The 12,405-nt window shown below is 45.7% G+C and overlaps 1 protein-coding gene and 1 long non-coding RNA gene across 17 annotated transcripts in view; one reads left to right on the top strand and one right to left on the bottom strand.

Annotated features, from left to right (window-relative positions):
- The window catches only part of EIF2AK2 (eukaryotic translation initiation factor 2 alpha kinase 2), a 38,683-nt gene extending 31,253 nt beyond the window's left edge, over window positions 1-7,430 (bottom strand). The window contains exons 1-4 of one of the 3 annotated variants that reach the window (XM_077843596.1): window positions 7,273-7,356; window positions 6,233-6,278; window positions 1,679-1,810; window positions 1,176-1,296 (exon numbers count right to left, since the gene is read on the bottom strand). In XM_077843596.1, coding sequence (XP_077699722.1) covers window positions 1,176-1,296; window positions 1,679-1,797 — 240 coding nt within the window. In that variant the 5' untranslated portion in view covers window positions 1,798-1,810; window positions 6,233-6,278; window positions 7,273-7,356. Of the gene's footprint in view, window positions 1-1,175; window positions 1,297-1,678; window positions 1,811-6,232; window positions 6,279-7,272 lie in introns of all 3 variants that reach the window. The other 2 variants (XM_077843597.1, XM_077843595.1) reach the window with 2 other exon arrangements.
- Window positions 1-12,405, top strand: part of LOC144280982 (uncharacterized) — a 52,167-nt gene that overhangs the window by 17,599 nt on the left and 22,163 nt on the right. For 8 of the 14 annotated variants that reach the window (XR_013349429.1, XR_013349424.1, XR_013349427.1 and 5 more), the window contains exon 5: window positions 9,735-9,804. This is a non-coding gene — a long non-coding RNA (uncharacterized LOC144280982). The remainder of the gene's footprint in view (window positions 1-9,734; window positions 9,805-12,405) is intronic. The other 6 variants (XR_013349434.1, XR_013349431.1, XR_013349435.1 and 3 more) reach the window with 1 other exon arrangement.

The raw sequence follows: 12,405 nt of genomic DNA, 5'->3' as shown, positions 1-12,405 counted from the left end.
AAGGGTGATATCATGGAGTAAGATTTTTCAGGAAAGTACCTTGAAAGTCAGTTTTTTCAAAATTATCAATATCTGATAAATGATCCTCTTTTGTCCCACATGTAAATGATTTATTTTCTCATTTTACAGCTGGTTTCTGCTACCCCATGGTTTTTAATGTAGCTGTGGACAGCAATCTTTTCATTTTAAAAAATTTCCTCTTTCTGCCTCGATGCTTATAGGATTTTTTTCATCATCCCTAGAGCTCAGGACTTTCCCAATGATCCATGTTCTTGGTGGCTCTGTAGTTTTCTATATCTTTTGAGTTGTTGTTGTTGTTGTTTAAGATTTTATTTATTTATTTATTCATGAGAGACACACACAGAGAGAGGCAGAGACATAGTCAGAGGGAGAAGCAGGACCATTCCAGGGAGCCCGATATGGGACTTGATCCCGGGACTCCAGGATCAAGCCCTGGGCCAAAGGCAGGCACTAAACTGCTGAGCTACCCTGGCTACCCTGTTGAGTTATTTTAACCTGCTTCCAGGTCATCCTTTACTTCAGAAACACTTTCAACACTAATCTCTTCAGATAGCTTCTTCTGGGACACCTGGGTGGCTCAGTGGTTGAGCGTCTGCCTTTGGCTCAGGGCATGATCCTGAGGTCCTGGGATTGTGTATCACATCAGGCTACCTGCAGAGAGCCTGCTTCTCCCTCTGCCTATGTCTCTGCCTCTCTTTGTGTGTCTCTCATGAATAAATAAAATCTTTAAAAAAATAAAAAAAGATAGCTTTTTCTGTAATCTTAACTCTCTTCCCGGCTTCCAGGATACCAGTTCCACAGGTGTTGATTCTCCATCACCTGTCCTGCTGATCAGTCATTCTCCGCAAGGTCCTTCCATCTCTTTGTTCTTTGTCCTCAATCAGGTGGGAGACTCCTGTCAGAACCTGTCGACTCATTTCTCACTGCTTCCTTTCCTATGCATTCAACTTCATAGGCTGTCTTTAGTGCTGGCATTCTAAAGAGGTAATTTTCAGGCTTTGCCCACTACTTCCTAGATATACCTCTGACTCTAGGCTCTACAGAAAAGGAGATGGAGGAAAAAGACCCAACTTCTGAATGTAAAAGTACTTGTGAATAGCTTTATTCTGTGTGTGTTTTCTTGCAAAGTAAAGTTAGAAGGGGCATTTACTCACCTTGTTTTCTTTATGAAGTATTTCAAGAGCTAATTTGGCTGCAGTATTTCTGGCCTCCTTCTTTGATTTACCTTCAGCTTCTGGATATTCTCTCTCATCTATGATAGCTTGGAATGTAAATCTGATTACAAAGGCAATATTCATAAAATGTTATAAAATTCCTGCATTATCTACAGACAAGTATTCCAATCACACTGTCTCCCATAACTACCTTGAAGGTTTTAACCTGTTCAATATAGAATTTAAGCAGTCACCCTCACTCAGCCAAATAGCACATCATCTTTGCTCTAGAGCTAATTATGTACTTCAAAATCATGCCAGAGTTGCCATTCTTCCAGTTCATATTTTATACAGCTATACCTTTAAAAAAAAAACAGCAATTTGGGGTGCCTGGCTAGCTCAGTCAGTAGAGCATGCAATTCTTGATTTCAGGGTTGTCAGGTTGAGACCCACAATGGGTATTGAGAATGCTTTAAAAAAGTCTTTAGAAAGTAGAAATTTACCTTAAGTTATGTGCAGGTCCTTCCTTAGACAGTTCATTATACTTAAGTACCTTTCTGTGCTTCTGACAGAATATATTAAGTTCTTCAATAAAAAAACTTGGTGGACGCTGATTGGCCATTTCCTCTAGTAACCTAGAACAGAAGAGATGTTTGAAAAAAGTGACACAGAATATATTTAATCTGACTTTCCCAATTCAGTGCAGGAGACAAAAAAGGATCAGAAGAATTTTCTTTTTTTAAAAAAATTACTTATTTATTCATGAGAGACACAGAGAAGAGAGAGAGAGAGAGAGGCAGAGACACAGGCAGAGAGAGAAGCAGGCTCCATGCAGGGAGCCCGATGCGGGACTCGATCCCCGACTCCAGGATCACACCCTGGGCCGAGGGCAGGCGCTCAACTGCTGAGCCACCCAAGTGTCTCAAGAATTTTCTTTATAAGACTCATTTCAGCCCCACATAAATCCAGAGAAAACGTCTTACAAAATCTTTTTCTCTCATGAACTGCACACCAAGCTAATTTCTCCAAAACTTTCTACTTCCAAAACTCAACAGGTCAAAAAAAAGGAAAGGGGTCTTTTTCTTCCACTTTTCTCTCTGCTGCCAGTGAGTGTCAGGTACAGGTATCTCCACCTGCGTGAGAAGGTAAAAAGGCTACACGAGTAGAATCAGAATTCTTCATGATGAGAAAAAAAAGGTTGAGAGTATACATATAAAGTGAAGTCTATAAATGATCGAAGATTTCACTATATAGAAATAGATGCCCCAATGAAATCTCAAAAATCTTCCCTTTAAAATATGCATTAGTCACTTTTACCTGGATAAATAATGACCCCAATTTATGGGTCTATTAGACCAAGAGAGTAGCAGTGATTTAAGTCATAATGAAAATCTAAAAAAATATAGAATCTAAATATAGAAGCCAAAACTATAAAACTCTTAGAAGAAAAAATAAGGGTAATCTTCATAATCTTGGATTTGGCAATGGAATCTTTGCGATGACAGCAAAAGCACAAGCAGCAAAAGAAAACAGATAGATTGGGCTTTAACAAAAGTAAAAACACATCTGTGTTACATAGGACACTATGGAGAAAATGAAAAGACAATTTACAGAATAGGATATCTATAGATCTCCTCTCTGCTCTACTAACACTCACTCCCCTGGTGATCACCTCTAGACTTATGGGTTTAAATTTCACCTACACAATGATGGTTATCACCATCATTAACACCTCTACCCCTGACTATTTCATGACTCTGTTTCTGTTCAATAGGCTGCCTCCTTGACTCCACTCCTTCCACTGCCTCCACCTGGTCAACTCCCATTTCCTAGAGATCACAGCTCAGAGGTCCCTTCCCAGAGACCCTAGAAGTCCTTGTTTGGCACTCCATCACAGCTCTTATTCACTTTACTGCAATTGCTTATATAAATGACTATCTTCCAAAAGAGACCATGAGCTACAAGAGGGAGGGGGCCAGGCTGTTATTATAGGGTGTCAATAATCAATGAATGAATACCAAAATATCAGCAGACCTTCCTCCATCTGCATTACTTGTCACATGCTTTTTGCTTTGCTCGGAATGCAGTATCTACACCTTCTGTCCACCAGGCAACTCCTACTCATCTGTGAGGCTGACAAGTTTTCTTTGATGTTGGAGGGGCAGCCAGTACTCCTCCAAGGGCCTGCCACTCCACCTGGCTCAGCCCTCATAACAGCCCAGTCAGTGAGCTTTTTGGGAAGCAGGTTCCACGTCCTATTCATCTTTGTATCACCAATACCCAGTGACAAGTAGTAAATGTCCAACACTTGGATAGAGTATAGGAAAATGAAAGGATGACCTGTTAAAACTAAATACTCTACTTGAAACCCCCTCATCTGCTCCCTTTTCTTCATCTGCTATTTTCTGGGGATCCTTTCTTCATTTATTCAATAAACACTCATCGAGTGCCAGGCACCATTCTGACAATGAGTATACAGATGTGGACAAGACAAATGAACACCTGACCTGAGGGAAGACAGGAAATGGCCATGCACAGAAACAGATAACGGGAGTGGATAATATGATAAGATGGCCAGAAGTGCTATTGTGAAATTAGATAGGGGTGTGGCATAGAAGGTGAGTTGGTAGGTAGAGGCAGAGATATGAGGGAGGTGGTTTTTAGATACAGTGGTCAGGAAAGACCTTTCATAGGAGGCAATTTTAAATGAAGACTGAATGATGAGTCCATTATATCAAGATATGGGGGAAAAGTAACTCAGTAACCACCATGGCCTTTGAAGGGAGAATAAAAACATCAAGGGATCAAGGGGACGGCTGCATAGTGAGTGAGGGGAAAAAAGCAGGAAGTGAGTCAGAGAGGTCAGCGCGTATAGATCTTATAGGTCATGGTCGCAACTGATGGATGGTATTCCAATTGCAATAGGAAGTTACTGGACATTCTCTAAGTAGAGAGGGGATGTGATTGGATTAATGGTTTTTTTTATTTTTATTTTATTTATTTATTTATTTATTTATTTATTTTTTTTATTCATAGACACAGAGAGAGAGAGGCAGAGACACAGGCAGAGGGAGAAGCAGGCTCTACACAGGGAGCCCGATGCGGGACTCGATCCCGGGTCTCCATGATCATACCCCAGGCTGCAGGCGGCGCCAAACCGCTGCGCCACCAGGGCTGCCCTAATGGGGGGTTTTTTGTTATTTTTTTGTTGTTGTTGTTGTTTTAAGATTTTTATTTATTTGAGAGAGCAAGTGCTTGAGAGAACACAAGTGAGGGTGCAGAGTGGAGGGAGAAGCAGGCTCCCCGGTGAGCAGGGAAACCGATGTGGGGCTCGATCCCAGGACGCTGGGATCATGACCTGAGATGAAGGCAGACGCTTAACCGACTGAGCCACCGAGGCACCCCTGGATTTCTGTTCTAAATTATTATTCTGATACTATGTAAAGAATAAGGTATGGCGGCAGGGACCGGTGTGGACAGGGGAGCAGACCACAAGAAGCAAGGAGACCAAGCAGAGGCTGCTGCTGAGGTTCAGGGGAGCAATGGTGGTGGCTGGAAGTACCTAGAGTCTGCGCAAAGGCAAAGCTGTCACATTACTGCTTAGTGTTGTGGAGACAGTCAAGTTTTAGAGGCCACACTGATCTGGGCCACACCCTCTCTGAACCTTTCATTTGTGACCTGAAGACAGGAATAAAAACCCCCGATTTAGATACTGTTGTGAGAAATAAATCAGATGAAAAGCATCCAGCAGAGTCCCCCACACCATTAACCCTCAATAAATGGTGCTCCTGGTCTGCAATTCCAAAATCCAAAAAGCACTAAAAACTGAGGTTTATTTTGTTTTTGTTTGGTTTTTGATAGGTTTACAGCCCCTTGTCTAGACCTGAGCTGACACAAGCCATCTATAGTCTTTATGAAACTTGGTTGTTCACTTACACACACTACAGAAATTGTTTTATTATAGAGTGCTGCCCCCAAAACTGCTGAGAGCACTCTATAACAGACAAGATTTATGCTGCCTTTCCTTTCTAAAAATCCAAAACTCTAGGAATACTATAATATGCATGGCCCAAGGGTTTCTGATAAGGATCTGTAGATGAACGATTATTTTTAGGAACCAGTGTCATTTACTTTGGTCACAACCATGAGACCATACATCAGATTGGGAGGGGATCACAGATATCAGAACAGCAGGTATAGAAGAGCCCTTAGCAATTATAACCTGAAGTTCTATAAATGCTAAGTCCTAAGTACTTTTAATGTTAAGTAACTGCTGATCATCAGGATGACAAGCCAGTTTGAAATTTAAGTGAAATATGTATGCAAACTAAGAAAGTGCTGAATTAACATGTTTGTAAAAGTGCATGTTTTTCAAGTCTGGAAAAAAAGAAACAGCAGGCTTCTTTTCAACTATTGTCAGTAAATCTTGTTTTAATTCTCTATTATCGGTTTCCTAAAAGAAATCCCCACCGAAAATCACTAACAAGTGTTATGTATCCATTTTACTCATGAACCCATCTTAGTCATCTTACTTTTGACTGTACCTCTGTCCTGGCAGATTCTGAGTTTTCTGTGGACCCAGTCCCCCTCCACGGCTTGCACAATGCTTGGCATACAACAGTCATTCAACTAGTATCTGATTAGTTAAATGAATAAACGGCAGGTCTGGTGTTAGGGATTCTTCAGATTCAATGAAGCAAATTGAAGAGCATAATCGGCCCCAAATGCTAAGCTCCTAAGTGGCAGCAGAGTTTATCTTTCTGTTCTCCTTTGGGAGACATTTTGAGTACTAAAGAAATCACAGGGATAGGAAGTCTTATTCTGTAATTCAAAAGAGAATTTATGAATTACCATTCATTAAACAGATTATTTCATGAGAACCTATTATGACTAGGTGCTGGGATGGTTCCAGGGGACAAAACCCTGCTCTTGTGAACTTACTAGTGGAGGAGCACAGACAAGTCCATAAAAAAAAGTCATGGGGCTGATAACTACTATGCTGAAAACTGAAGCAGAGTAAGGGACAGTCAGGGAAGGGCGGGGTTTCTTTTACATACCTGGCTGTTCAGGGAAGGCTGTTGTAATGAAATGGCATTGCAAGACCTACAGGGTTAAAGCAAAAGAATGACCCATGCAGGCGCCTGGGGGAAGAGCTTTCCAGGAAGAAGAAAGGGCATGCAAAGGCTCGGGGGGGCAGGCATGTCCTTGGCTGTAACCCAAGAAAAGCGATGAGACCTGTCTGGTCCCAGGGGAGAGAGCAAAGGGCCTTGTATTCGACATTTACCAAAAAAAATTTTTTAAGATTGATTGATTTGAGAGAGAGAGAGCGCTCAAGGGGTAGGGGAAGAGGGAGAGAGGGACTCTCAAGCGGGCTCCCCGCTGAACACGGAGCGCACGGGGCCTCCCAGACAGCTGGGGGCTGTGCACCATCACCTGACCCCGAGCAGAAATCACCAGTCCGTGGCTTCCCCGAGCCACTCAGGCGCCCCGCTGACGGATTTCTGATGAGATGGTGAGCTCCTGGGACCTTCCGAGCAAGGGGTGTCCTGTTCTGACTTGACCCCTCGGCCGTCGCAGTGTGGAGAAAGGAGTGGGGGGCAGGGTGGTGCCGCGCTGCAGGGGGGCGGGGGGTGGGGGTGGGGGCTGAGGCCGCGCCCGGGAAGCCGCTGCAAGCGCGGGGACAGCAGGATCTCGGCCAGGGCCTGTGTAGCCACCACGGGAAATCCAGGCCTCCTGTCGCCCATGTGCCTGTCCTATTCCACAACTTCTCTGTTTTCCACTGGATCCCCCGCCACCCCCCACCCTGGCCTGGGAAATGCGTTATTTGCTCTTACAGAAATTCTTCGCGGGAAAAGAAAAAAAAAAATGGTTTTCGGTGCGCAGCGCGCCGCGCGATCGGTTCCCGAGCTCCGCGAAGAGCTCCGCGAAGGGCCCCGCACGTCGGCGGCGGGGCCGGGGTGGGGCCAGGGCTCGGGGCCTCTCCCCGGCGTCCGCGCCCCGGGCCCGAGGCTCGCCCCCCCCCCGCCCCGCGCCCCCGCCCCGCGCCCCGCGCCCCGCGCCCTCCCCGGGCGCCCGCAGCCCCGCTCGCCGCGCTCACCCGCTCTCCCCGCACCGCCGCCGCCGCCGCCGCCTGCAGGGTCCGGGCCGCTCGCTGCTCTCAGTTTCGGTTTCCCCGCGGGCCCCGCCTTCCCTCCGGCCACCGGGCCGCTCCCGCACCCGCGCTGGACCCCTCCCTCCCGGGCCGCGAACCCGCGCGCCGGCCCCACGTGCGGCGCCTCCGCTGCGAGGCGCGCAAGGACCGCGCGCGGCGCCCCCGCCTCCCCCCAGCCCGGCTGCCGCCTGTTTCCGCGCCGCCAGGGCGGGAAGGGTCCGCGCGGGGCCTCGGAGCACCACCCGCAGCCCGCCGGGGTGGGCATCATCAGCTCCGTTTCACGCCCCGAGAAACTGGTGAATTAACTCGCCCAGAGGCCTGCTGCTGGTTAAGCGGCCACGCCAGGATCCAACTCGAGGTCACCACTCTGCTGCTTCCTTCTCCCTCTGCTGCCTCCTCATCTTTACAAGACTGGGGATGAAGACACCTGGGGACATAGCCTTCCTTTAGTCATTTTCCACCCACCCACCCATCCATCCATTCCGCAGGTCCTGGCCAGCACTCTTAGTTCTAAGCACCGGCCAGTCCAGCAATTAGGAGAACCATCTGCTCCCTGTGGGAACTCCTGGAGTTTTACCACCAAACCCCACTAATAGTCCTGGATTTGTAAGAAATGGATACGATGCTCGAGGAGTGCGGAGGACTTAAAACAATATTGACAAGTAGATGCTTTTACTATACCTATTTAACAGATGAGGAAACTGAGGTCTGAGGCACAGAGAAGTGACACAGTCATTAAGCAGGAGAGCAGGGATTAGAACCAGAAGTCTGTACCCTCAGCATCTTAGCTGGAGTGAGGGAGTGAGGTGGTCCCTAGATGGAACTCAGATGTACATTCAATATTTGGCATTGGCTCTAGGAGTCCCTCCCCACTTCTCTTCTACATCCCCCTGGAATTTATTTATTTTTTTTTTAAAGATTTTATTTATTTATTCATGATAGTCACACAGAGAGAGACAGAGAGGCAGAGACACAGGTAGAGGGAGAAGCAGGCTCCATGCAGGGAGCCTGACGTGGGATTCGATCCCAGGTCTCCAGGATCACGCCCCGGGCCAAAGGCAGGCGCCAAACTGCTGCGCCACCCAGGGATCCCCCCCCTGGAATTTAAATTCAATGGTTATCAGTGGTTGAACTGAACGCTCTATTTTCTTTATAGCTCATGTCCTGGGCATGATTTAAATTCCACAAATGTGAAGTACTCATGCAACGATTTGAAAGGTAGATGGGAGAAAAATCCATCTTTCTGTGGAAAGTCCAGATGACAAAAAGCTCCAGCAATGGTGGGAATTTTCATGGGACTATTTGCCAGTTTTGTCAGTGTGTGGTGGCTGTGACTGCAGCAACAGTAGTAGCAGTGACAGGATTTCTGAGTTTTTGAGGCGCCTGAACTGCCCAAGACAGTTTAAGAAACAAAAGGACAAGCTCAAGCATGGTCAGAGGATACAAGCTTTAAAAATGCCCAGAAGAGGGGATCCCTGGGTGGCGCAGCCGTTTGGCTCCTGCCTTTGGCCCAGGGCGCGATCCTGGAGACCCGGGATCGAATCCCATGTCGGGCTCCCAGTGCATGGAGCCTGCTTCTCCCTCTGCCTGTGTCTCTGCCTCTCTCTCTCTCTCACATTCTCTCTCTCTCTCTCTCTCTGTGACTATCATAAAAAATTAAAAAATATATATACCAAAATGATTCTTATATATAAAAAAAAAATGCCCAGAAGAGCCTTGTAGTTCTTTAGCGTCAGGGCTAATGTTGCATACATTCGGTGCAGAGTCTGATGCTGCATATAGCAGACTTGTGCAATACAAATTTAATTTATTGCCTCCCCAGGCTGCTTCTATGAACTTTGAGGCCATTGATTGGGAAAGAATGAGGTCCTGGGATTTGGGTGGATTTGAGTGGATCCAAGTATCAGTACCCTCCCAAATTTTGCTGAGTCTCCACAGTCCTTCCATTCTAGTTTGATAAGACTGGTACAGCCTGGTTGGAAGATTATGAGGTAACCACCTTACAAGGAGGTGCTGATTCTCCACATGCCTAGACCTAGAATCAGATGCTAACATCTGATATCCAAGAGGATATGGGTAAGATTTGATCCAGGGGAGATAGTTTACACAACAAAAGATTTGCAAGATTTCACTAATTTTTATCAGCAGAAATCCAGGAAATATGCACAGAAAGTATTCTAAAGGTGGCACTAGAAAATGAACATAGTTTAGATTATGCACTCCGTGTTCTGGCTTCAGCAGCTGGAAATGGCTCTAACAGCTTGTTCAATTGGTTTACTGCAATCTGGGCTCAGTGAAACTGTGATGCCACTAATACAGATAAATCAGAAATACTTAGGGACTCAGGATATTGGAGTAGATTGATGATATGTAACCTGTTCCTTTGTTCCCTAACCATGCCTCCCAAGAAGATCCAAAGGACCACATTGGAGTGGGGAGCATCCACATCCTTGAAAAGCTCTGTAATGGCTGATCACGGTATGTAGGGAATGTTGATGGGAGATGCTACCATTGGAACAGCTCCCTGATTTCAGTGAGGATGATGGCAGGTATCTAAGACCCTCAGGACAGTTACCCCTGCTCTGTCAACCTACATGTCTGAGCTTGTGGGGAGTTTCCTGAGATCAGATGACTGAGAAAGAAAAAGCCTGAAACACAGTACACTGGCATTAACCAGAAGTGGGTTACCATAGCCCCTCTGGGAGGTGGCCCTAAAGGATACTGAGAGAAAGGAAATCCTCCCCGTGAACACAACTTTGAGCAGTACATTGTCAACTGGAAAGGCAACTGTCTTCCAGTTGTCACGTGGAAAGACAGAAAGCCAGTGTCTTGGACAGAACCAGAGTCTAGCAGGTTAGCCAGATTTTGAGAAGTTTGGAAGGAACAAGATCAGAGAATTGGTGATAAGGTGGTCTGAGGAAAACAATGTGGGTAAGCCAGTTAGACAGCTTATGAGCATATTGTGAATGTTTACCAAAGGCATCCACTTCTGAGGAGGCTTTTGAGAAGGGGGGGGGGGTGCAGGAAGACTTGTGTAGACGTCAGTCTTTTCCCCAGCCACCATGATGTTTGTTCAGGGAGTGAGGAAACTATGGCAGTAGGAACATATGATATGTGTGAGTTCATCAACACGAAATTCTCATCAAGACTGATCTGGCTGCTAAGCAGCCAACATTCTCACATAAGGGACCAACTCTGGGCATACCACATGCCAACAGAGACCAAATAACTACCTTATGGCAGAGAGTTATTTGTGGAACCCTTCCTTCATGGAGTGGGCAGGGATTTGCCCTCTGAGGTGTGGGGGTAAACATTTATTGCAGATATGGATTTGCTTTTCCTTCCTGCAATTCTTCTGCCAGCATCATCATTGGTGGACATTCTGAATACCTTGCTCACCATCATCATATCCCTTACTAAACCCGTTTTACAGAAAAAGAAGTGACTGATGTAGGATTCAGTGATTTTATTATGAACCCCATTTCCCCAAGCAGCTGGCCGTATCGGACAATAAGATGGAGTAATGAGGACTCAGGTGTAGCCCCAAGTAGGAGACAATACTTAGCAAGCTGAGTGTACTACCCTTCATGGGCAGTGTATGTGCTAAACCAAATTGCTGTTTTGTCCATCGCCAAGATACATGAACTCAGGAAACAGTAAAATTAAGAGAGGGTTGTGTCCCACATTAAACCTACTTAGTTTGGGGCGCCTGGGTGGCTTAATTGGCAGCTAGGTGTCTGCCTTTGGCTCACTCGGGTCATGATCTCAGTGTCCTGGGGTTAGCCAACATTGGTCTCCCTGCTCAGTGGGGAGTCTGCTTCTCCCTCTTCCTTTGCTCCTTGTGCATGTGCATGGGTGTGCATGCTCTCTCTCTCAAATAAATATATAGAAATCTTTTTTTAATTAAATATTTTTTTTATTCATGAGAGACACACAGAGAGAGGCAGAGACTTAGACAGAAGGAGAAGCAGGCTCCTTACAGGGAGCCTGATGCGGGACTCGATCCCCGGACCCGGGATCACGCCCTGAGCCAAAGGCAGATGCTGAACTGCTAAGCCATCCAGGTGTCCCTAAAATCTTTTAAAAAATAAAATAATAAACCTAATTATGCACTTGCAAAATAGTGCTTCCTGTTCCTATGACATTGGGCTGTTTCCACTAGGGGACACACAATTCCTCAAATAGGAATTTGAAACTACATCTGGATATTGCAGATTCATGACAACATCAGGCCAGCAAGGAAATACAGGGGTTACCAAACTGGCTGGGCTGATTGATACTATGGTCTCATGACCTGTTTCAGAATAAAGGACCACAGAAGGTATACATTTTTCTTCCTTGCTTTGTTTTTGTAGGTATTAGTGAACTACTTTTGATTGCTTCCTTCTGTCCCTTTATAGGAGATTTGCTGGTGGTGGTTAATTTAATTTTTCATGACAGTTTTTAGGTTAGAGTGTCTTTTTTTGGGGATCCCTGGGTGGCTCAGCGGTTTAGCGCCTGCCTTTGGCCCAGGGCGCGATCCTGGAGTCCCAGGATCGAGTCCCACGTTAGGCTCCCGGCATGGAGCCTGCTTCTCCCTCCTCCTGTGTCTCTGCCTCTCTCTCTCTCTCTCTATGTCTATCATAAATAAATAAATAAATAAATAAATAAATAAATAAATAAATCTTTTAAAAAAATAGAGTGTCTTTTTTTTTTAAGATTTTATTTATTTATTCATGAAAGACACAGAGAGGTAGAGGCATAGGCAGAGGGAGAATCAGGCTCTCTGTGGGGAGCCCAAAGCAGGACTTGATCCCAGGACCACGGGATCATGACCTGAGTCACCCAGATGCCCCTAGGTTAGAGTGTATTAAGGTGGAATTTGTAACTAAAAGAGAAGAGGAAGAAAGATCACATAGCAATGGGTGTAGAGATTAGGGGATAGGATAAACATGTTTTTCCTTTGAAGGAGGGGATGGCAGCATTAGGTGGGAACATAGTTCTGTTGTTTGCTTGAAAGATTATTAGCCAAAGCAGTGGACTGCACTAGATAATATTTTTATTTAGCTTCCGTTCTCACTCCCTTCTATGTCTTCCTAA

This window comes from Canis aureus, chromosome 12 (assembly GCF_053574225.1).
Source record: "Canis aureus isolate CA01 chromosome 12, VMU_Caureus_v.1.0, whole genome shotgun sequence".
NCBI lineage: Eukaryota > Metazoa > Chordata > Mammalia > Carnivora > Canidae > Canis > Canis aureus.
Note: the sequence above shows the minus strand (reverse complement) of the source record. Positions and strands in the feature narration are given on the sequence as shown.